Genomic DNA, 21,698 nt, shown 5'->3' with positions numbered 1-21,698 from the left:
GAGCAACATTTTGTTGTGGAAATGTTCTCCAAAGGTTACAAAAAAACTGTAATCCTCAGGTCAGGGAACGTTGACTTCCCTACAGATTAATTTTATGAAGCAGGAGGTAGAGTTTTCTGTTTGACAAAAACTAATTATGTGATTGCACAATATCAATTGTAGCCTACTGTATTTTGGAAAATTACACTCTCAGTATTATAAGACATTCTTTATCCTTTACCGATAATAATTTATTGTTGTCATACATAACAATCTATCAGTCAGAAGAAAAGTACTTTTACTTTAATACTTCAAACTATATTTTCTTGCTAAAACTAGTCCTTTTCCTTAAGTAGCTTAGTTCCTTAGGTTTTTCATGCAGTACTTTTACTTGTAACGAAATATTTTTGATATTTATCTTTTTTTTATCTAAGTAAAGGATTTCATTACTTCTTCCATCATAGGGTATTTAAGTGAAGTCAACGAATACTCTCCCACTACTGTCTATATTTCAGTAGCCTATCCGGTTTGTTGCCTCACATGTTGGAAAGTCCTGAGTGTACGAAGTGTCCCTGAACGCGGCACGTCCGGTTGGAAAACAGGAGGTGGGGTTTGAGTGGAAGGTGTACATAATGTCCACAGACATCGAGTCTTGAGTACACACCGAGTGTAGAGTTTTAAAGACGAAGTATCGATGTGACATTGAAGCGCCTCCTTGAACAACAGCGGCATGTATTTTTGAGGTTTGTTTCGGAGCCTTGTAGGTTTAGTTGCAAGCTGACGGGTCCGGACCGCAGCCGAGCAGAGTCCAGTTAACGCAGCAGCAGGATGGACGCGGCTCCAGGATGAAGTCAATCATGTCTTGTAGTGTTTTCCTGTCACTGTGGCTGGTGTTGTTGAGGCAGGTTACCTCAGGCGCTCAAGTCCTCGGGGACCAGCCTGGTGTCGGATTAGCCGCACGCCCCTCAAACGCCTCACCAGCCGTGATGTCTGAAAACAACAACGATCAGGTGAGATCTGAAGTTCACACGTTAATTGTCCCTCGCGTGAAACCTGGTCGTCAGGTGTTCGTGTGTAGACAGTTCACTGGTTTAATGTGTGCGCGCAGTATGACTTGAAGCTGGAAGCTTGTCAGCAAGTTTTTCCAGCCGTCACATGATTAGTAGGAGACCACGGTCATGAATGAAGTCTGATCTGTTCAATCTGACATCGGGACAAGTTTTTACCCGTCAACATCCTCCAAACACAGGTGGACTGATGTATTGTTGTGTGTCTGTGTTTTCTCCCCTCTGACTTTTCTTGCTATTCCTAAAAGCAAATTTGAAGTATCTGTTTCCTTTCTTACACTCAGTCATATGAGATAGATTTAATCTGAGGCTATGTATTCTTTAAAAAGAAATAACACAATCATAAGTGACCAGACTTGACGTTTCCCCGGTCTGAACTTTTACTTCTGTTGAGTCGGCCCAGTCTAATTTTAAATTTTATATTTCACGTGGGCTGTGGTAAACACTCTCTGGCCACTTTATTAGGTACGTCTGTGCAATGCAATTCACCACAACACCTCTGCCACATACTGCAATGACCTTTCTTTTTTTTGCAAGAGCTTTATTGTACCAGACTGCATTGTATGTAAATAAGTTTCTGATATTCTACCCCCTACTTATTTATAAAAGGGGTGGGCTAAACACCAGAACAGCTCTCAGTATAATGCTGTCCCCCCTCGATCAATCAATAAATAGATAGATAGATCTGTTGCTGCAACAGTTCTCTTTGATAATGTTGAGTTAATGGCTGACCGATTTGATTTGATTGCATTCATTTTTACAGGTATACCTAATAGTGACGAATTAGCCAGTATTGGATTTATATTTACATTTCTTTGCAACAGAGCAGTGAAGTTTGTTTTTCACTTTTCTAAAAAGTGGGCAGAAATACTGAAAAGCCTGCTAAATCTATCCAAATTCCAACTAAATTCACAGTCAAAACAAAAAGAAAAATATTGTTCATTTGATATCATGCTTACATGCTGCATATCATCAATACTATTATGTTTGAATTGAAAAGTATTTGAAAATGTATACAGCACTGGTTGTTATGCTGCCATGTGTAGTCTATAGTGTGTGCTGTACTTGATGAAATTTGATGATGTTGTTGAGATGTTCAAATTAACTTAAAAAGGTTTTGAATTTCCCTCAGTAGTCACAACACTAATCCCTGTACCAACATGTAGAGGATGTTAATTTGTGTGTGTGTGTGTGTGTGTGTGTGTGCGTGTGCGTGTGCGTGCGCATACATGTATGCAGTGTGACCTTGTGATGAACTTCAGTGCTGCAGATCGCTGTGCGTTTGTGAAGGACACACCAGACTGTGACATGGGAGACAGCTTCATCAACTACCTTTATGTGGCCTTCTGTCTGCTACCTCCCAACCTCACACCTCTCACCATCACTCTCTGTGTAAGATGTGTGTGTGTGTGTGTGTGTGTGTGTGTGTGTGTGTGTGTGTGTGTGTGTGTGTGTGTGTGTGTGTGTGTGTGTGTGAGTGTGTGAGTGAGTGAGTGAGTGAGATTGAGGATAAACTCGGCACCAGATATTCTTATGAGGAAGTTGACTTTGGTGTTGGTGAAGCGTGAATGAGCAACCCTCTGATGTAAAACACTCATTTCACTGTTTGCAAAATCATGGATTTTCATAGAAATGTTAGAATTTCTTCAGTTCCCCTCTTTGCAGCACAATAACCAAACTTTGTAAACCTAAAATAGCATGAAGCATACTGTCGGGCAAAAAAAGTACAAATCAGATTCTGCAGAAGAAATCTTTGTAGTAAATAAACGTCTCCACAGCAGATTAAGAACAATAAGACCAGTGTAATAATAAGACTGAGGCCAAGTTTATCAGAGGGAATGCATTCTTGTTTCATTTGAGTACAACCGATTCGAGCAGCACTGAGTGTGTATGTCATTAAAACAATGCTTTCTTCTGCTTCTCCACAGATTGTTTGGCTGCTCTTTTTGTTTGTCATTCTTGGACTTACTGCGTCAAAGTTGTAAGTGTCTCTCTGGGTGTCTCTGTTAATGTGATGCCACATGTGCAGACACACACACACACACCACACCACATACACACACACACACACACACACACACACACACACACACACACACACACACACACACACACACACACACACACACACACACACACACATTCTTGCTCTCAGCGTGGCCAGCTTAACAATCGCATGAAGAGTCACATGAGTGTAGAGAATCTTTGTTGTAGTTTCACTCGAGTTGTAAGATTTGTGAGATTGCCTCACAGGACAGCACAGTTTGTTCTACATCACTCACCCTCACTTTACACCCCTCTGCAGCAAAAGAAACTGCTGTATGTTTATTAGAAAACATCCTGTACTCATTTATTGTGTGGAATTTCTGAGATTAATCTCTCATGTTTATTTTCTCTCCTCTAGTTTCTGTCCCAACCTGTCAGCCATCTCTTCCAGTCTGCACCTCACTCACAACGTGGCTGTATCCTTTCCTTCCATCCTCTGAACGTCACCAGCAGGTTCTCAGTTCGCTGGGTCTTTTTCGACTTGTCTTCTGTAAGTGTTGTTGAATATTATATTTTTGTGAGGAATAGTTTCCTTGACTGTTGTCCGTGCTGAGGGCGTTACATTTCTGGCTCTGGGTAACGGAGCACCTGACATCTTCAGTGCCATGGCGGCATTCTCCAACCCACACACTGCTGGGTTGGCTGTCGGAGCCTTATTTGGTAGGCACAGACTCTCTCCCACACACAGACATACCAGAATGTATAAACAAAATATACCTTAACATATGGAAACACGTTTGTACTTTCAGGAGCTGGTGTATTTGTTACTACAGTTGTTGCGGGCAGCGTGGCACTCATCAAACCTTTTGCTGTAGCCTCCCGTCCATTTCTGCGTGATGTCATCTTCTACATGGTTGCAGTGTTTTGGACTTTCCTCATGCTGTACAGAGGAACTACGACTCTGGGAGAAATACTGGGTACGCATTGGCACACACACTCACAATGGGGCCTTACAGTGCACTGTTTGCCCTAATCCGATTTGTCCATTGGTCCTTCTTTGGAGACATTTTGTTTCAGTGTCAATTCATATTTTAATCCTTTTAGCCTACCCTTAGTGGACCTGAACAAAAGTATGTTTTCCTTCCTTATTACCGACCTGTTTATTTTCAGCAGTTTATTACTTCTGCTTCTGTTTAGTTTGTGCTAAAGTAGCCATTATGTCAAAGACCTGTCAGAATATTTCTGTTGAATTTAGTGGAACATTATGAACTGTCATGAACTGAGGAAGTTATGCTTGTTTTTGGCAAAGATCCACAGACTTACTACATCTGCTTTTATAACTATTAATCTCCACTCAAAGAAAGAAATCGGGCACGTGATTTTCTATCACTGTGTGTACTTTGGTACAAACTGAAGTCCAGATGCACATTTAAATCTCAATAATCTCTTTTATTCCCTTTAGAAACTGAAAGGATTTTGTAGCCTGGCAGGCTGAATGAACTGAAATGAACTGAACTGAAATTGAAAACTTTTTGAGCTCAAGTATTTTCTTTGCAAAGTCCCAGAATGCAGTTCTCACCCAGCCTTACATCAATGTGAATCACCTCCCCTGTGGTGGCATGTACCATCACATAAAGTCTGAAAAAATTGCATAAAAACACTGAGCATGTTTTGTTTACCGTAATAACTTTATTTATACATCATGAAGTGACAAATATGTTTAAATTGTAAAATAAGGTATTAAATTTGTGAATTGATCATTTTGATCATTTACATGCATTTTCTCTGCTGAATTGTGTATAAATTATGAAGCAATATTTTTTACAATTTAAACTTGAGGGGTATACTACGATGTGAGATTAGTGAGTTAGCGAGGTATGTTTAGACTAGAGCCATGTTTGTCGGTGTCACGAAGCTTGCTTATGATGCAAACTTAACCTGGTCCGGAGCAGGTTATGTTGGGAGATATTGGATCAAAACGTAGGAAAGTACCACCTACTGACCAATCAATTCTCTCTTAAATTTGTCATCACTGATCGGAGAAGATCCAATGGAGCTCGCTGCACCAAGTGAGAAAGTCCTCTGCAGAGGGGGGGCAGAGTGCTCAGAGGCCGACAAACCTTTCCCCACTGATTTTTATGAGGCATAGATTAATTAGGGCCCAAGCACCGATGGTGCGAAAGCCCTATTGTTTTTCAAGGAATTATTCTTCCCTATTATTATTATTATTATTATTATTATAGTTCCTCAAGATTAATCGCCTTTTTGGCGGTTTTAACATACTCAAAAACTCATGAAGCTTGGAACACGCGTCAGTCGTGGCGAACATTTATGTATTGTAGTGGACTCACACGTGGGCGTGGTCAAATGGCTCGCTAGCGCTCCCTGCAGCCCCGGCAGCTACATAAGTCAGACTCAGTGAATGCATGAAAGGTTGGTAGAAATGAGCAAAAATCAGTCTAAACTCCAGAGAATCAAACAAATGTCTTTGCATTTGTGAGCATAATGCTCATCATTCCCACATCCACAGTGGACTTCCTGCAATTGTATCAACTTTGAAGAGCAATTTAACTCTAAGGTCTTACTTTGCTTTTTTTCCTTTTTCTAGGGTATCTGGGCCTCTATGTGGTGTATGTACTGACTGTTATCATCAGCGCGTACATCTACAGCCGGCAAAGATATTCAATGAACACAAGCATCCAGAATGTCACACATGTTCCAGGTTAGATACACATACTTGTACGCATATACACAGACAATGCAACAACACACATTTCTACAGTTCAGTGAAGATTTTTTTTTATTGCAGCCGAGTCTCATTCCTCCGACTCCTCTGATGATGACGTTCCCTGCCTGACAGGCGGGAGTTCCCTGCAGGAGTACGGTAGGAATCCAGCACCCTGCTATATATGTTAATAAATACCAGGACTTTTCTGCTTCTTCAGGGCTGCAACATGCACGTGTGTTGATGTTACAGAGTCAGAGTACAGGCCACTTCTGCCTTACTTGGAGTCCACGAGTCAGATCCTGCTGAGCTCTCTGAATCCGGTGGACAACAGGCAGTGGAGGAGGAACTCGTGGAACTGGAGAGTCTTGAAAGTACTCAAGGTGAGTGAGAGAGAAAACCTGGTTGATACACAAAGGTGAAGCAGATAAAATCCACGTAAAAGTCTTCTAGTGATGTAAATTATCCTGTGCTCTTTGTCCTCTACCCATCAGGCACCTCTAGAGGTGCTGCTGCTGCTCTGTGTCCCTGTAGTGGACCCCGACAAAGATGACAAAAACTGGAGACGCCCACTAAACTGCCTCCATCTGATCACTGCTCCTCTGGTGTGCATGCTCGTCTTCCAGTCTGGAATATGTAAGTCCATCATCTTGGTAAAGCCAGCATGACATACTGTAGCCATTAAATATAGCTTATTGTTAATTTTTTTGGGGTGATATTTTTAATCTCTGTTTTTTCCCGTAATGTAGATGGACATTATATGATCCAAGGGCAGTTTCCTCTGTGGCTGCTGATTTTTCTGCTGGGACTTTTCCTGTCTGCTATTGTATTCTGCACAACCACCAATGACTGTGCTCCCAAATATCACCCAGTAAGTATTTGTGTGTAAAATAAAAAGGAACAGAGTGTCCAAAATATACACATCCATTCAGGTACAGTGATGCTCGGAGCTAAATGCTAACATCACGCAAATATAATGTTTACCGTCCTAGGTTAGTGTGTTAGCAGGTTAACATTTGCTATTAGCACTGGACACAAAGTACAGCAGTGGCTGATGGTCATTATAGATGACCAATATGGCTGTAAGAAATTATCCCAATACTTCATTTCTGTGATAATTATATGCCAAAATACAGTTTATTATTGATTTCAAGAACATAAAATTGCAACAAAATAATTACCCGGTTTGTTGTACATATGATCTTTAGTAACCAAACCACTTCTACACAGCTGAAGTCGCTCCTCTTTTTGGACTTTGGAGTTGCTTTCAGCCATGCTTGTTGGTAGTCACATCGCATGTTTATGCTGTGAAACATTATGATGTATTTTACATCTAAAAGTAAATTCAAAATATGATAAAAAAAAATTAAAAAATTAAAAAAAAAAATCATGTTAAAGATAATAACGATATTATTGAGGACGCCACAATATGGCACACGCCATTAGTTTTACAGGTATTTGCTCTTAAAACATCAAAAATATTAACCAAATTGATCATTTAATGATGGTGCAAAGTCAGAGGATCACCACAGTCGGAGGGATTCCTTCTCGGAGCCAGGAATGTCTATAAAAAATAAATAATAATAATGCTAATGCACCTAATTGTTTTTTTTAGATATTTCAGTTTTGACGACACTGCCACTCATCACTAAAATGATCTGTATTGATCATAATTCATTCATCATTAAAACGTTTTGTTGCAGAATTGTATGCAGTGTTGTATTGCCAAGGTGATGATGAAATATGTTCTGTTGCATGTGATTCTAATGTCATCTTGTTTTTCTCTCCAGCTCTTTGCTCTCTTGGGTTTTGTTGCAAGCGCAGTGCTGATCAGTGCAGCAGCCTCTGAAGTGGTCAGTCTTCTGCACATGCTCGGAGTGGTGCTGAGTGTCAGCAACACTGTGCTGGGGTTGACTCTGTTGGCCTGGGGCAACAGCATAGGAGGTGATACTTGAGAATATACAATACACATATACAAAAATATACCGGTATTTAAAATGTGTAACGCAGGATCTTTACCGATCTTTTTTTTTCCAGACTGTTTTTCCGACATAACGATTGCCCGGCAGGGTTACCCACGGATGGCTATATCTGCCTGCTTTGGAGGCATCATTTTCAGTATCCTTATTTTATATGAGAGTCTGTGGGAAAACATGACTTATGGACATGCAATAAGAAGTTGTTAATGTCTGTCCTTGACTGTACGTCCTTCAGACATGCTGTTTGGAGTGGGTTTGGGATGTCTGGTGCAGATGGTTAAAACACATTCTGATGTGCAGGTAATCTCCTCAAACATGCAGAGAAATTAAGAAGTACCAGTTACAGTGCATCTGGAAAGTATTCACAACGCTTCACTTTTTCCACATTTTGTTATGTTACAGCCTTATTCCAAAATAGATTAAATATTTTTTTCCCTCAAAATTATACACACAATACCCCATAATGACAAAGTGAAAAAAGTTTGTTTAAATTTTTTGCAAATCTATTAAAAATAAAGAACGAAAATATAACATGTACATAAGTATTTACAGCCTTTGCTCAACACTTTGTTGAAGCACCTTTGGCAGCAATTACAGCCTCAAGTATTTTTGAGTATGATGCTACAAGCTTGGCACCTATTTTTGGGCAGTTTCTCCCATTCTTCTTTGCAGGACCTCTCAAGGTCCATCAGGTTGGATGGGGGGCGTCGGTGCACAGCCATTTTCAGATCAATCGGGTTCAAGTCTGGGCTCTGGCTGGCCCTCTCAAAGACATTCACAGAGTTGTCCCGAAGCCATTCCTTTGTTATCTTGGCTGTGTGCTTCGGGTTGTTGTCCTGTTGGAAGATGAACCTTTGCCCCAGTCTGAGGTCCAGAGCGCTCTGGAGCAGGTTTTCATCAAGGATGTCTCTGTACATTGCTGCATTCATCTTTCCCTCCATCCTGACTAGTCTCCCAGTTCCTGCCGCTGAAAAACATCCCCACAGCATGATGCTGCCACCACCATGCTTCACCGTAGAGATGGTATTGGCCAGGTGATGAGCGGTGCCTGGTTTCCTCTAAACATGACGCTTGGCATTCAGGCCAAAGAGTTCAATCTTTGTTTCATCAGACCAGAGAATTTAGTTTCTCATGGTCTGACAGTCCTTCAGGTGCCTTTTGGCAAACTCCAGGTGGGCTGTCATGTGCCTTTTACTGAGGAGTGGCTTCCGTCTGGCCACTCTACCATACAGGCCTGCTTGGTGGAGTGCTGCAGAGATGGTTATCCTTCTGGAAGGTTCTCCTCTCTTCACAGAGCAACGTTGGAGCTCTGTCAGAGTGACCATCGGGTTCTTGGTCACCTCCCTGACTAAGGCCCTTCTCCCCTGATCGCTTAGTTTGGCCGGGCGGCCAACTCTAGGAAGAGTCCTGGTGGTTCCAAACTTCTTCCATTTACGGATGATGGAGGCCACTGTGCTCATTGGGACCTTCAATGCTGCAGACATTTGTCTGTACCCTTCCCAGATCTGTGCCTCGATACAATCCTGTCTCGGAGGTCTACAGACAATTCCTTGGACTTCATGGTTTGGTTTGTGCTCTGACATGCACTGTCAACTGTGGGACCTTATATAGATGGTGTGTGCCTTTCCAAATCATGTCCAATCAACTGAATTTACCACAGGTGGACTCCAATCAAGTTGTAGAAACATCTCAAGGCTGATCAGTGGAAACAGGATGCACCTGAGCTCAATTTTGAGTGTCATGGCAAAGGCTGTGAATACTTATGTACATGTGATTTTTTTTTTCCGTTTTTTATTTGTAATAGATTTGCAAAAATCTCAAAAAAACTTTTTTTCACGTTATCATTATGGGGTATTGTGTGTAGAATTTTGAGGAAAGGAATGAATTTAATCCATTTTGCAATAAGGCTGTAACAACAAAATGTGGAAAAAGTGAAGCGCTGTGAATGCTTTCCGGATGCCTTTTACATGAGACTGCCTCGGAACCAATGAGGATGATATGGCGTTGACTGTTTTTTTTTTTTTTCCTCCTCAGTTTGAACCAGAGGGTTTGTTGATGTGGATCCTTGCAGGATCTCTGGGTCTGTCCTTGGTCCTGTCCTTCGTCATTGTTCCACTGTGCCGTTTTCACTTGGGTCGGACCTATGGGACCTTCCTTCTCGTCTTCTATGTCATCTTCCTTCTTGTTGCACTCCTCACAGAGTTTAGCAAGATCCAGTTTGTACATACCTGACACGGTGGCCAGTCTCAAAAACGATACGGCACGCTGGAACGGAAGCTCAATGAGTGCAGGGGAGAGACCTCTTCTTCTACACATAATATGAATGCACTATTTATACAAGAATCAACAGTACACTTCGTTGCACTTGCCCTGCTACCCACAGCCATCCTGTGGTGACTTACTGAAACCAAGAAGAACATTAATGACAAGCTGAGGCTGCTCAGGGAAAGCTGAAACTAATCACACTGTGCCTTTATTCAGCTTCTTGTTTGTGCTCACCAGAGCGGTGACTGTACTTTTTCAGTCCAGACAGACAACACAGGTATTAGAAATTTGTAATTTCAAACATTGTGAATTAACTACATGTACTGTAAATCAAAAATGTTTTTGACTTTGTACAAAGCTGCTTTTGGATAATTAAATAATTTTGGTTTGGTATTTATTTTTACAGCCCGTTTGCGAGTTTTTCCTCAATTATACAGTAGATTGTAAGTAAATAAGTGCCCAGCGTATCTTAATGCAGCATCAATACACTTGACAAAGTGAACAGTTTATTAAAATCCCTTAACTCAAATACATTACAGAATGAGAAGTTATATAAAAGTAAAATACTTTGAGTCTGCTGAGACACTAGTTTGGAGAAACTGTACATCGTAATTTGTTGGGTTGAGCTAAAAGGAGTGTAAGTGTTTATACTTTTGGTCTTTAGAGAACTTAGTAGAAGTAGTATCAGTGTTAATACTGATCAGATGAGCCATTAAAATAAGGCATCAGGTTTAAGTACTACATGATGGGGCACAAAGGGCCTACAGCAGTATACGCATACAACATAATTCCTGGTATCATTCGCTGCAGTCTTTGAAAAGGCCCCAAAAAGGGGCAACACTCCCATCTGAGCAGCAGACTTGCACGTCTGTCTTTCTGTCTGTATCGATGGCTCGAGGAAGGAGTCACGAGTAACTCATCTCACTCTCATGTCAGTCCAAAAGGTCCTGAACAATTTTCCCGCTAAGTGTGGGGGAACTGAAAAGTGATGGGTTTTTGCGGCATTGAAAGAAATGCTGAGATGATGGCGTATGTACCACTTGCAAACTGTGCATTAGTTGATGCTATGAGGTCCAGTCTGTGAGTTGAGCTGGGGCTCTGGGAAAGGAGACGGGTCAGAGACAGGACTGTCCAGATCCCGTTCCGGTCTTTGGTCTGTCTCAGGCAGGGTTTCCCTTGAATATTCCGCATACCACTCCTGCAGAAACGAGACATAGAAAAGGTCAAGAGGTTGCGACAGTCAAGCTACTGTCAGGGAATTCAGGATTAAATCTTGAGTTTCTTACCTGGATCTCCTCCTCGTACATTTTTATGCTGAGGTCACTCTTCGTCCTCGACCTGCGACCGAGGTACACCAGACACGAGTGCTGTGCACAACAAAACAGGAGGGTAAAGTGGTTGGTGGGATTCAAGTGAAGAGCAGAGGATGAAGAGTTTACAGTGTGTGTGTGTGTGTGTGTGTGTGTGTGTGTGTGTGTGTGTGTGTGTGTTCGTACCCCACTCCTGTCCATAGTTTGTAGGACTCCCTGTAGAGAGCTGAGGGAAGAGAGTCCTGGGCATGTCTGTTTGTACAGCTCAAGAGTCGTCAGAGCTTCATCCCGACTCACCTCTACTTCAAACACGATCCCATTCTCATCTGACGCATAAACAAACATACATTAAACTGACTTCTGACTGCATATTCATAGTCGTGGCCATTAAATATTAATCAAATCAAGAGTAAAATCACTGCTTGACATGGTCCCTGAACACTTTACGATCATAAAATAACACACCGCAAAGAAAAATGACAGAAAACACATCAAAAACCTCAATCTTAAAATAAATATTTTTAAAAAGAAAAGCAACCAAGGTCTAAGGCAGTATGACTAAGGTGACCTTGAAACATCCCGTACCAAAAAGTTTCAAAGTTTTAAGCCTGATCTTAAAAGTAGAGGGTGTCGGCCTCCCGAACCCAAACTAGGAGCTGGTTCCACAAAAGAGGGGCCTGAAAGCTAAAATCACTACATCCCATTCTACTTTTGGAAACTCTAGGAACCACAAGTAGGCCTGCACTCTGAGATGGAAGTATTCTGTTCTGCTAATATGGTACTGTCAGGTGTTTAAGATATGATGGACCTTGGCCATTAGGAGCGTTGTTTGTAAGGAGAAGGATTTTAAAGTCTATTCTTGACTTCACAGAGAACCAATAAAGACAAGCTAATATATGAGTAATATGCTAAACCCCATCAGTACTCTCGCTGCAGCATTTTTAATCAACTGGAGGTTGTTTAGAGTAACTGGGACAAACACACACACACTTGAACGCACCCTCTGGGTTTTCCAGCGGTTCTCGATTCTTGCGGCTGTAATTCATGCGGAACACAAACGCATCCAGAATGAAGGCCACAATGATGGTCATCACCACCTGGAGAGGGCAGCGAACAAACATCAAACACATCTTGAATAAACGTAGATAAAGACATTGCACATCATAAACACTTGAGCACATATGACTACACGGGGCTCACCATGGTAACTATGTAAAAAGTCATGAAGTACAGGCGGCTCCAGTGAGTCGTCATCGAAGTTACTCCTTCCTGCAGGAGAGCGAACACATCAGCAGTTAAACAGCGACAACCACTGATCAGTGATGAGACTGCAGAGTGGTGACTGATAAACAACCACAGATAAATATTGATCTTACCATGGTGATGTACCAGTTGTTAACCACAGTCAGTTCAAACAGAGTCACTGGAGATAAAGTGAGAAAATCTTTTTAAAAACCTGTTACATTAACACACCTAGAGAGAGAAAAAGCACGTAAGCATCACCTTCCTGTCTATAAATAAATCCCATGAGCAAAACCAAAAAATTAACTAAATCAATCGCATGAAATCAACAATAACTAGAGCCTGACTGATAATTAATTTTTGATAAAAAAAATAAAAGGACTTACCAAAGCTACTGAGAATGTTGTTGAAGTTATTGAGATAATAGTAGCCTTCTTCTAACACTGTTTTGTTGCCATAGGTGACATTGATCTGTCTGTAGGAGTCTGCCACTGTGCTGGTGCTGAGAACAAAAAAATTCAATGGAACGAAGACTGGTTAGTTGAAGTAAACATAGTTTATCCAATGTAGTCAATACTACAATCTCTACTACAGTTTCTACAGATGATGACAGCATGACTCACTTGCAGCAGTTGGGGTAAACCACATCTGCAAAGAACTCCATTCCCACAATGGCAAAGGAATAGTAGAAGATGATTAGGGTCAACCCCAGACTTGCCATCCTGGGGAAGAGCTCAAACATGGTGTCCAGCACATTACGATACCTCTGCTTTATCTTAAACAGCCTGTGAAAGACGACAGACAATATGAAACGCAATATAAATAGAGCCACATGTAAAACTATGCTGTGATCTTAACAGTAAAAAGGAAAGCGCACCGGAGCAGCTGAAATGGTCTGAGGACTACGATAAAGTAGAACGGCTCCATATCAAAGGCGAGAGCAATCAGGCCCAGGAAGGCAAACACTGTCACAGAGAAGTCGAACCTGGACAGACGAAAAAGAGTAAGGATTACCATAAAAACACAAAAGGAGTATTTGGTGCATGTCTAAAACATTTTGGTTACTTTTCACGAATTGTTCAAGTAAAAGTATTGAAATACTGCCATTGATTTATGCAGTTTTGTGCTCACTGTAGTGTTCAACAAGAATCTACACCACAAAATTTACAAGTCTGTTTCCACAAGTTTGAGACTTAACATTAAATTATATTTTAATCAGTTATTACTCACAGATTCCACCCAGAGCTGAAATAAGCCATCGGCCCCAAACCTGATATTTTCAATAACACCTCTACACCATAAACTAAAAGTGGAAGGACAGAGGAAGAGTTAGTATGAATGTAAACAACTTGAATTCATTCTTGATACCCTATATGAACAGTTTTACAGTGTATGAATACTGAGACAGTCTTACTGGTTAGAAAAACGATGTAACTCCAGGGAACAAATCTGGACCAGGAAAATCCACCTGTAGGGAGAGAATAAAGTAAAAGATCTGCAGAGTTCAACACCTTCCTTCGGTTGTGTGTTGTATGTAACGGGAGAGAGCTTACTGTTCAGTGTGTACGTCTCCACGAGGATCCACACGCCATTGATGGCCACGACCGCATCTGCAGTCCCAAGAGAAAGGTTAAAAGGTTTGTGATGAGAAACTTTACTCAGTATTTCCAAGGACATCTGAGAGAATGTAAATGATTACACTTACACATGGCATACTGAAAGGCCTTTGACTTCACAAGCAGGTTGATGCCTGTTAACCAGAGAAGAAAGCATTGACATAAGAGACTGAAAGAGTGTTTGGTCTAATAGACAGAAGAGGAGAAATCAAGAACATGCCTTTGAAAATGAGGAAGGTTGTGTGTGGAAGATCATCGAACCAATATTCTCCACTGCGTCGTGCCTACACAACACACATATACAGTACAAGGATATTATGATCAGCCAGAGGGACAAAAATAGTGATGTGTGACTCCACAGTACAAATATAAGGCTCATTACCTTCCATTTAAGGCCAGTGACTTCATAGAACTTATAAAAGTCTTGTAGACTGTAACAGAACAGACCCATTAAATCAAATTGTATAAAAATGTAACAATGCAATTAAATGAAGATGGATCTTAACAAAAAAAGTGTCACAGTTACCTAAGCATAGGAGCCCCTGATGTGTTCAGAGCTTTATATGTGAGGAAGCGGTCTCTTGCAGACATCCGTGGTCTGTAAAAACGCATCAGACCATCGAACTGTTTTAGCGACACGCCCATTGGCCTCTGAAGAGAAAACAGTCGTGACACAGTCAAATGTAAGAATGAAAGTAGTTGTAAACGCCTCAGGGAGGCTGTGAGCTCTTTATAAAATAAATTATTTGTCTCATATAACAGACGTACCTGCCGGCTAACCAACAGCTGAAAGGCGTGGTCGATAGCGCAGCGTTTGTGAAGCAAAAGAGATTTAAACTTCATCTTCTCGACGTCATTAAATGTATCAAACACCACTGCCAGGAGCTGGAGGGGGGAAAAGTGACAGAGCAGTGATGCTGGTGAGTAATCATGTGGAAGGGCTTACTGGCAGCCATCTTTATTTCCAACAGGATTCAAATATAATATTTCCTAAATAAAACTTCACAGAGAGTGGCTTTTATTCCAAAAATACATCAGTTTAGACATTTTAGAGGTTGTGTAAACATGGTGATTTGTACCAGATTCATGATGAAGTAAAGCTCTATAGAGAGGTAAACAATGAAGAAAACACAGGACCAGCGGTTCTTGGAGTACGCTGGCATCATTACATCAGGGAAACTACAAGAGAGACATAAATGAGTCACAAGATACAAAAGAAAATAAACACATGGTGAGGCAAAAGCATTTATGATGAGCTCTAAAAAGAAGGAACTACCGCTTGGATGCTGTGTGTGTAAAGATAACTAAACAGTCCTATGTGTGCTGCTGTGCTTACTTTGCTGTAGTCAGCAGCACAAACAGGCTGACGAGGCTGTTCTCCAGAGTGCTGAAGTACTGTGGTGAGAGGAAAGGGTTGAAGTCAGGAAATCTGACCAGACACTAACAGAATCAAAACTAAGAACCACCAAAGTCTCTAAACTAATATAACTCAAACTAACTAACAGGTAGACGAGAGACTGAACATACCGGGTCAACAGTGTTTGGAGAGAAGAGGCAGAAACCTGCAGGAGATAAAAGGCAAACAAGATTAGGAGACATTACTGCCAATTATATATGCTAGTATTCAGTAGAAGGGAAGGAGAAGGAGAAGGAGGAGGAAGAAGAAGCAGAAGAAGAAGAAGAAGAAGAAGAAGAAGAAGAAGAAGAAGAAGAAGAAGAAGAAGAAGAAGAAGAGAGGCAACAGTATTTATACACATTAAATTAATACCCATTCTTACCCAGGATAGCAAATATAACCATGAAGAACAGCAGGAGCAGGAGGATGTCAATAAAAGGTGGAAGGGATTGGAAGATCTGACGCAAGTTTCTAATTGGATAAAAGAAACCTTGTCAGTGTCAACAGTACAGTCAGAGAGGTGTACATATTCAAGGAACAAATAATAAGAGTATAATAATAATAATAATAAAAAACTTGGTTTTTTTCTGGGTTTTTTTAAGAATAAACTATGAAGTTAGCATTTCACAAAGTAGTGAATGTATGAATCTGTGTGTGTGTGTGTGTGTGTGTGTGTGTGTGTGTGTGTGTGTGTGTGTGTGTGTGTGTGTGTGTGTGTGTGTGTGTGTGTGTGTGTGTGTGTGTGTGTGTGTGTGTGTTTCGGTAATCACGTACCTGCGCACAGCCCCACAGTATCTACAGTCTACCAGGAATATGGGTCTGAGCGCTCTTGTTACTCGTACGTGAGACGTTTGTCTGATCAGAACCACTATGGCCTCCACAAACTGTAGCAACAACACACATGTCTGTGCAAAGAGAGGAGACAACACACACAATAAACGGTAAGGAAAGTTAAACCCCAAACTCAGCAGACTAGACTGCGACAGCAAGCATGCAGCATACAAATAGCCCTTTTACCACTGCAAGTAACAGCTCTACTCATTTTTACTTGCTTGAGGCACCAGGTGCTTTTTGGATTTCGTTTCCCACTGCGGGTAGTAATCCCTGAATAAGCGAAACTACTGTGACATCCTCTTCAACCCAACACACACTAGCTGTCCTTTCATCAGCAACCAAACTGAGTATCTTTTTCACCTCCTCAATTGACCACGGCGTGGTTTTGCAGGTTACCATTCACTGAATACTCCAGTGAATTAAAAAAAAATGTGGCTGCTATGGTAGCTTGGTTCAGTAACAGTGGCGGGTTTGTGCAGGATGTCCTGTGTCGCACACTCAGGGACGCAGTGATTAAATTTCTCGGACCAATCAGTGACCTGCCGTGTTTTCAGGTCACCTTTTACTATCAGCTAAACTCACTTGGATCCTAACCCAGAGGTGATACCAAAAAAGTAACAGGTAACAGGTGCTATCAAGAACTTTTACCCAAAGGAGAACCAAAGAAGTGAGCAGAGTAGAGTTTCGTTGGTACCGGCAGTGGAAAAATCACTGAAGTGGCTGACACTGACCTCTGGAAGAGCCAGGCTACAAAATACAGGGTTGATGTAAAAGTATTACATTATTATGCCATCAAAAAAGTATCCAACGAGTATCAGGTACCTTCACCATGGTCCTCTTGTGCCGTATGAAAGTGTGGAAGCCCAACCAGCGGAGTTTCATGCATAGCTCAAATGCCACCATAACCAAAGCCAGCAGCTCCAGCGTGGCATGGACCTGCAGACGTATCACATACACAGGAGCTTTTACAGGAAACTAGGTGTATGAGATTGTGTCTGAATTAGTGTGATTGCGTGTCCACTCACGTAGACATCCAGGCGCAGTGAGGGCACAGCGGGAGCTTCGCACAGCGACAGCATCATCAGCAGCAGGCCGGTCAGCAGCTCCATCATGTAGAATAGGTGGTTGTGGGCAAACAGGTACGCTGCCAGTGCCTTTGGGTTTCGAGGGTGAGTGAAAAACTTATCGTTGTTCTCTCCTTCCTGTGTAGGAAATTTAAAAGATACATATAAAAAGGTAAAAATCTGTGGTGGGAGACATGCATACTGCAGAAATAAATGCTGGATTGGAACAGCTAGTAATATTTTAACTTCCAGCTATTCTCCTACTAATTTGAAAAGTCAATTCCATCCTTGTGCATAACTGCTATCTTTTGCATATTATTAACAAGTTTATTACTTCCTGCAGCTGCTTAGGGTGTAAATATAGGCCATTAACGGGTACAAGGTTGAACCATGTACAAGTAATACAGTGTGGAAGGTAGACTAAAATCATTATATAACCATTATATAACCATATTAACAAGTGATTTTACTCTGTAACAACAGATGCCACAGTCATCCGCTTGTGAATACCTGCAGGTAGATGGCTGCCTCTTGGTAGTTCATCTCCCAGCTTTGTCTCAGTGACACATTTTGGGCTCTGTAGTTCTGTGGCCCAGGTGTTGAGATCACAGCATTGTTCACTATGTCGTAATTCCCTCCATCTGGAAGAAAACACCCAAGTGTCAGTGTACAGCACTTATTTATGCAGATAATAAGTCCCTCACACGCACATATACAAACAGTACATAGAGGGGTATGCTCCTACCAATGCAGTCTAGTTCTAACTGTACGGCATACGAGGAGCTCACGACTGGACTCTCATTATGGGACTGATCTTCATGGAAACCAGCTGCCTGTCCGTGTAAGCGCTCCATTGATCAGTTTGGATTTGTCTCCGTGCCTTAGCTGAGTGAACGTATTGAGGTCCCTGAAGTTCACAGCACAATTGTGCGTGTGTGTGCGTGTCATTCACAGTGCGCTGGTTTTGTTCCAGCATCCACACACATCTGGAGGTCCAGATGGCCAAACATTCCCCTCAGGCCTGATGCAAATACCAGAAACAGAGTCACAAGTGGAGTCCGGATGAGATCCTCACAGATCCAGAAATATTCCGGAGATCAAAAGGACTCTGGAGACAGAACACCATTCAAAATGATCAACACTGCTTATGAAGTTCGGTACTTCTTTGACAGCTGTTTGCTTCTTTTGGAAAACAACTTGATGAGAGATGCTGCTGCCAGTAACAATAAAATGAGACTTTTAAAAACTTTAAAAACATGTAAAAACTGAAATGTTCCTCCTGCCTTAGCAGTAGAGTTTGAACTTCAAACCCAGTGCTGTCTGTCAATAAGAAAGTGTTTGGTTTGCACTGATGTCACATTCCCTATCACGTCTCCTTCCCGCCACAGACAGGATACAAAGACGAGACAGGTAAACCACAGAAGAAATGAATCTTAACTTACAAGACGTAGAACGACTAACTTCAAAAGATGGTGAAGACATCTAGAGAGAGTGCAGGCTATTGTAAGAGGCAGTGCAACATTTGGTCAAATCTATCTTCTAAATGAAATGAAATGAAATCCAGACAGTTTTCTCTTATGACCTTCATTTAAATATTCAAGTATGATCTCTGTTAAATATTAATCACAGTTTCTTTCTTCAATAAGCACTCCTTCCATGTGTCTTTCTGCAGCTGCATATTTTACTCCTGTTCAAGTCTATCTGGGTGCTCTTCCCACACACTGTACATCACATGTTTCTGCTTCAGGCACGATTCCTTGGAAGTTAAACCCAGTGTAGATCACACGAGTCTCAGAAAGGCAGTCACAGATCTTTTCTGTCCACCATGACAGCAGCAGATTGAACTTAAGTGTGAAGATCAAATTCCAGTCCAGCGGCAGCCTGCCTGTTATCCCGACAGGAGTACACCCCGTGTCTGCTGTGTGCCATCCAACCCCTCATTTGTTTGAGAACAATAACATGTTTGGAGCTCCCAGTCAATAACACGGTGAGGTCAGGCTCACAGAAACACAAACAGACTCAGCAGTCATGACCGTCTGTCCCAGAAAAAAAAAGAAAAAAAATCTAGTTTTGTGATCATCTGAAGGATCCTGACCACCAGGAATAAAACTAAACTCCACACTTGTATCCAAGCATGTGATTTGTCACTGAGGTGGTAGAACACGGCCTTTTCTCTCTCTGTTTCCAGGTTCAAACTCCCCCTCTTTCCAGAAGGCTCAAACAGCCATCAGCGGGAACAGCGTGATACTTCCCACTTGTACACCACTCCCAGATATCCTGAGGGAAAAAAAAACCTCCTCTTCTCTTCCTGTTCACCCCCAGAGTCGGAGAAAATGACCAAGTGAGCTCACACACACAGACACACATACACATAGGCTGCAGACATTTACACACACAACACACATGCTGCCCATGAGTACCGGGGAGGGGCTGAGGGGTGCACGGTCTGCTGAGCCAGCAGTTTCTCAGATGGGTCATTTTGTAGCTTGTATGTGAGGGAAAACAAAGGCAGCAGGATTACTATGTTGAGTGGATGCATGGATACCCATACATACTGCACACACACACGTGATCCTGGCTAGAGCCTGGTGGACGTCCCTCTTTTCTCCATTAAAGCAGCATGACCTGAATGTGCAGCATGTATGCAGCTGACTGTCAACATCTGACGGCTTCAGATGGCACCAGTGCAAACAGGGTAAGTAAGCGAGCATTGACTCCATATATCTCAAACTATACTGCTAGACAAAAATACTAAGGCAATGAATACTTACGCAAAAATAAAGCATCCTAGAGACAAATACGCTGAGTGATGAGGCAAGAATAGCTTGAGAAATAAAAATACCTTTAGTGGGCTTTCACCCTGATTTCTGGAGGGCTAGATCATATCAAATTTTACTGTATTAATCCCATTGTTGGAAAATTCAGTAAGGTGCTGTGGCAGCGGTGGGGTGTGGTGGTCAGTTATGTGATTAAAAACTATGCAATTTCACATAATTTTGGACTATTATCATTACAATGTTTGTAGAAATATGCATGCTGCCTGCCATAAAAATGATAATCACCAAACAGCGGTAAGCAAAGCTTCTAGTGAAGCTATAGTGGCGTAGATGCTGTAAAAGAACACTCGGGTGCTGCACCGAAGTGTTATAATGGTAGGGAATATCCTGCTTTTAGGCTTGATAAAAGCTGACATCTCATGTCTTTCAGTACAGAGTCCTTCATGCGGAAAACAACAACCATCTGCAGCCTATGATTGAACTTTTAGACAAGTATTGATCTAACTTAGTGTAACTTTGGAGATTGTAGTTTATGATAACTTGAATCTACTAATTTATTCAACCTATAATAATCATGAGGGTAAAGTCATAAGGACACAAACCTATCAGTGCAATACAATGCAACAACACAGCCTCCAAAAAGGCAGAACATTAGACTGCATTGGTTTTGGAAGTGTTTACCAAATAAGAAACTGGGTGGAATTTTCTCACAAGTATTGTTTTAATGACAGAAGCACTACCAAAACAATTCCAAGGGTCACGGACCAAACTATAAATGAACATTCATAACTGCACAAGAGGACAGGATGACAATAAGGACTTACTCTCGTCTCCTCTCTCAGCCTCCTCGCTGAGCAGTCCGCTGTTTGCTTCGTCCCAGGTTAAGATCAGAGGCACATCGTCATCAGACTCCATGCCAGCAGGTAACCGGGCTGCAACCGGCTTTCACTTCCTGCCTTCAATTTGAGTTAATCTAAGCGAACCTGAAGGCTAAATAAACCGCAGGACTACAGCTAACAAGCAGAGGACCCAATACCGCTCTGCGGATACGAGAGTCTTAAAAAGTCTTAAAATGTCTCTGGTAAAAAAAAAAAAAAAAAAAAAAAAAAAATGCAATACAGGAATTGATGTTTAAGTGATGTGAGGCGGAGAAGAGGTTGGTTGAGTGCAGATTTGGTCTTTTGTCCTGTCACAGATGTCATCTGTCACCGATTCAACCGGGTCACTGTCACTCAGGCTAACAAGCTGAGACTGTCCGTCTGCGTCCATCACGGCATCCCCACCGCCGCTCAAACAGGCCCTCCGATGTTGTATGCTTCCTGATAACGTTTAACCGATGACCGAGTACGGCGATTTCATACCGAGCTTAATCTTTTCGCAAGCAACGTTAGCTGACAACAACAATACAACGAAACGCTCGACTGGTAGCTATTGGCCAGATCAACAAACTTTCACGAC

The 21,698-nt window shown here is 41.8% G+C and overlaps 2 protein-coding genes across 3 annotated transcripts; one reads left to right on the top strand and one right to left on the bottom strand.

Moving 5' to 3' along the window:
* The first annotated feature begins 611 nt into the window (after positions 1-611).
* On the top strand, positions 612-10,398 carry slc8b1 (solute carrier family 8 member B1). Of its 2 annotated transcripts, XM_069709430.1 has the most exons (15): positions 612-989; positions 2,286-2,438; positions 2,975-3,027; positions 3,451-3,508; positions 3,647-3,752; positions 3,842-4,009; positions 5,641-5,754; positions 5,842-5,916; positions 6,010-6,140; positions 6,252-6,393; positions 6,507-6,628; positions 7,548-7,701; positions 7,795-7,875; positions 7,972-8,036; positions 9,771-10,398. In XM_069709430.1, the coding sequence occupies exons 1-15, from the start codon at positions 825-827 to the stop codon at positions 9,966-9,968; spliced, it is 1,785 nt and encodes a 594-aa protein (XP_069565531.1). In that variant the 5' UTR covers positions 612-824; the 3' UTR covers positions 9,969-10,398. The 2 variants fall into 2 exon arrangements, with proteins under 2 accessions (XP_069565531.1, XP_069565532.1); XM_069709431.1 differs by lacking the exon at positions 2,286-2,438.
* On the bottom strand, positions 10,188-21,697 carry tpcn1 (two pore segment channel 1). Its single transcript, XM_069709429.1, has 26 exons — positions 21,065-21,697; positions 17,974-18,104; positions 17,425-17,601; positions 17,222-17,335; positions 16,340-16,470; positions 15,948-16,036; positions 15,697-15,731; positions 15,506-15,564; positions 15,249-15,348; positions 14,938-15,054; positions 14,696-14,820; positions 14,552-14,600; positions 14,390-14,453; positions 14,259-14,303; positions 14,107-14,163; positions 13,968-14,021; positions 13,784-13,856; positions 13,431-13,538; positions 13,177-13,338; positions 12,940-13,055; positions 12,688-12,734; positions 12,512-12,580; positions 12,312-12,408; positions 11,498-11,637; positions 11,288-11,368; positions 10,188-11,199 (listed from the first exon to the last, which is right to left on the bottom strand). The coding sequence occupies exons 1-26, from the start codon at positions 21,153-21,155 to the stop codon at positions 11,056-11,058; spliced, it is 2,475 nt and encodes an 824-aa protein (XP_069565530.1). The 5' UTR covers positions 21,156-21,697; the 3' UTR covers positions 10,188-11,055.
* Position 21,698: the final 1 nt, after the last annotated feature.

The sequence above is a fragment of the Brachyistius frenatus genome, unplaced genomic scaffold (genome assembly GCF_029030835.1).
Source record: "Brachyistius frenatus isolate BFR_SWC_R1_liver_20210118 unplaced genomic scaffold, ASM2903083v1 Contig_83, whole genome shotgun sequence".
Taxonomy (NCBI): Eukaryota; Metazoa; Chordata; class Actinopteri; family Embiotocidae; genus Brachyistius; species Brachyistius frenatus.
Note: the sequence above shows the minus strand (reverse complement) of the source record. Positions and strands in the feature narration are given on the sequence as shown.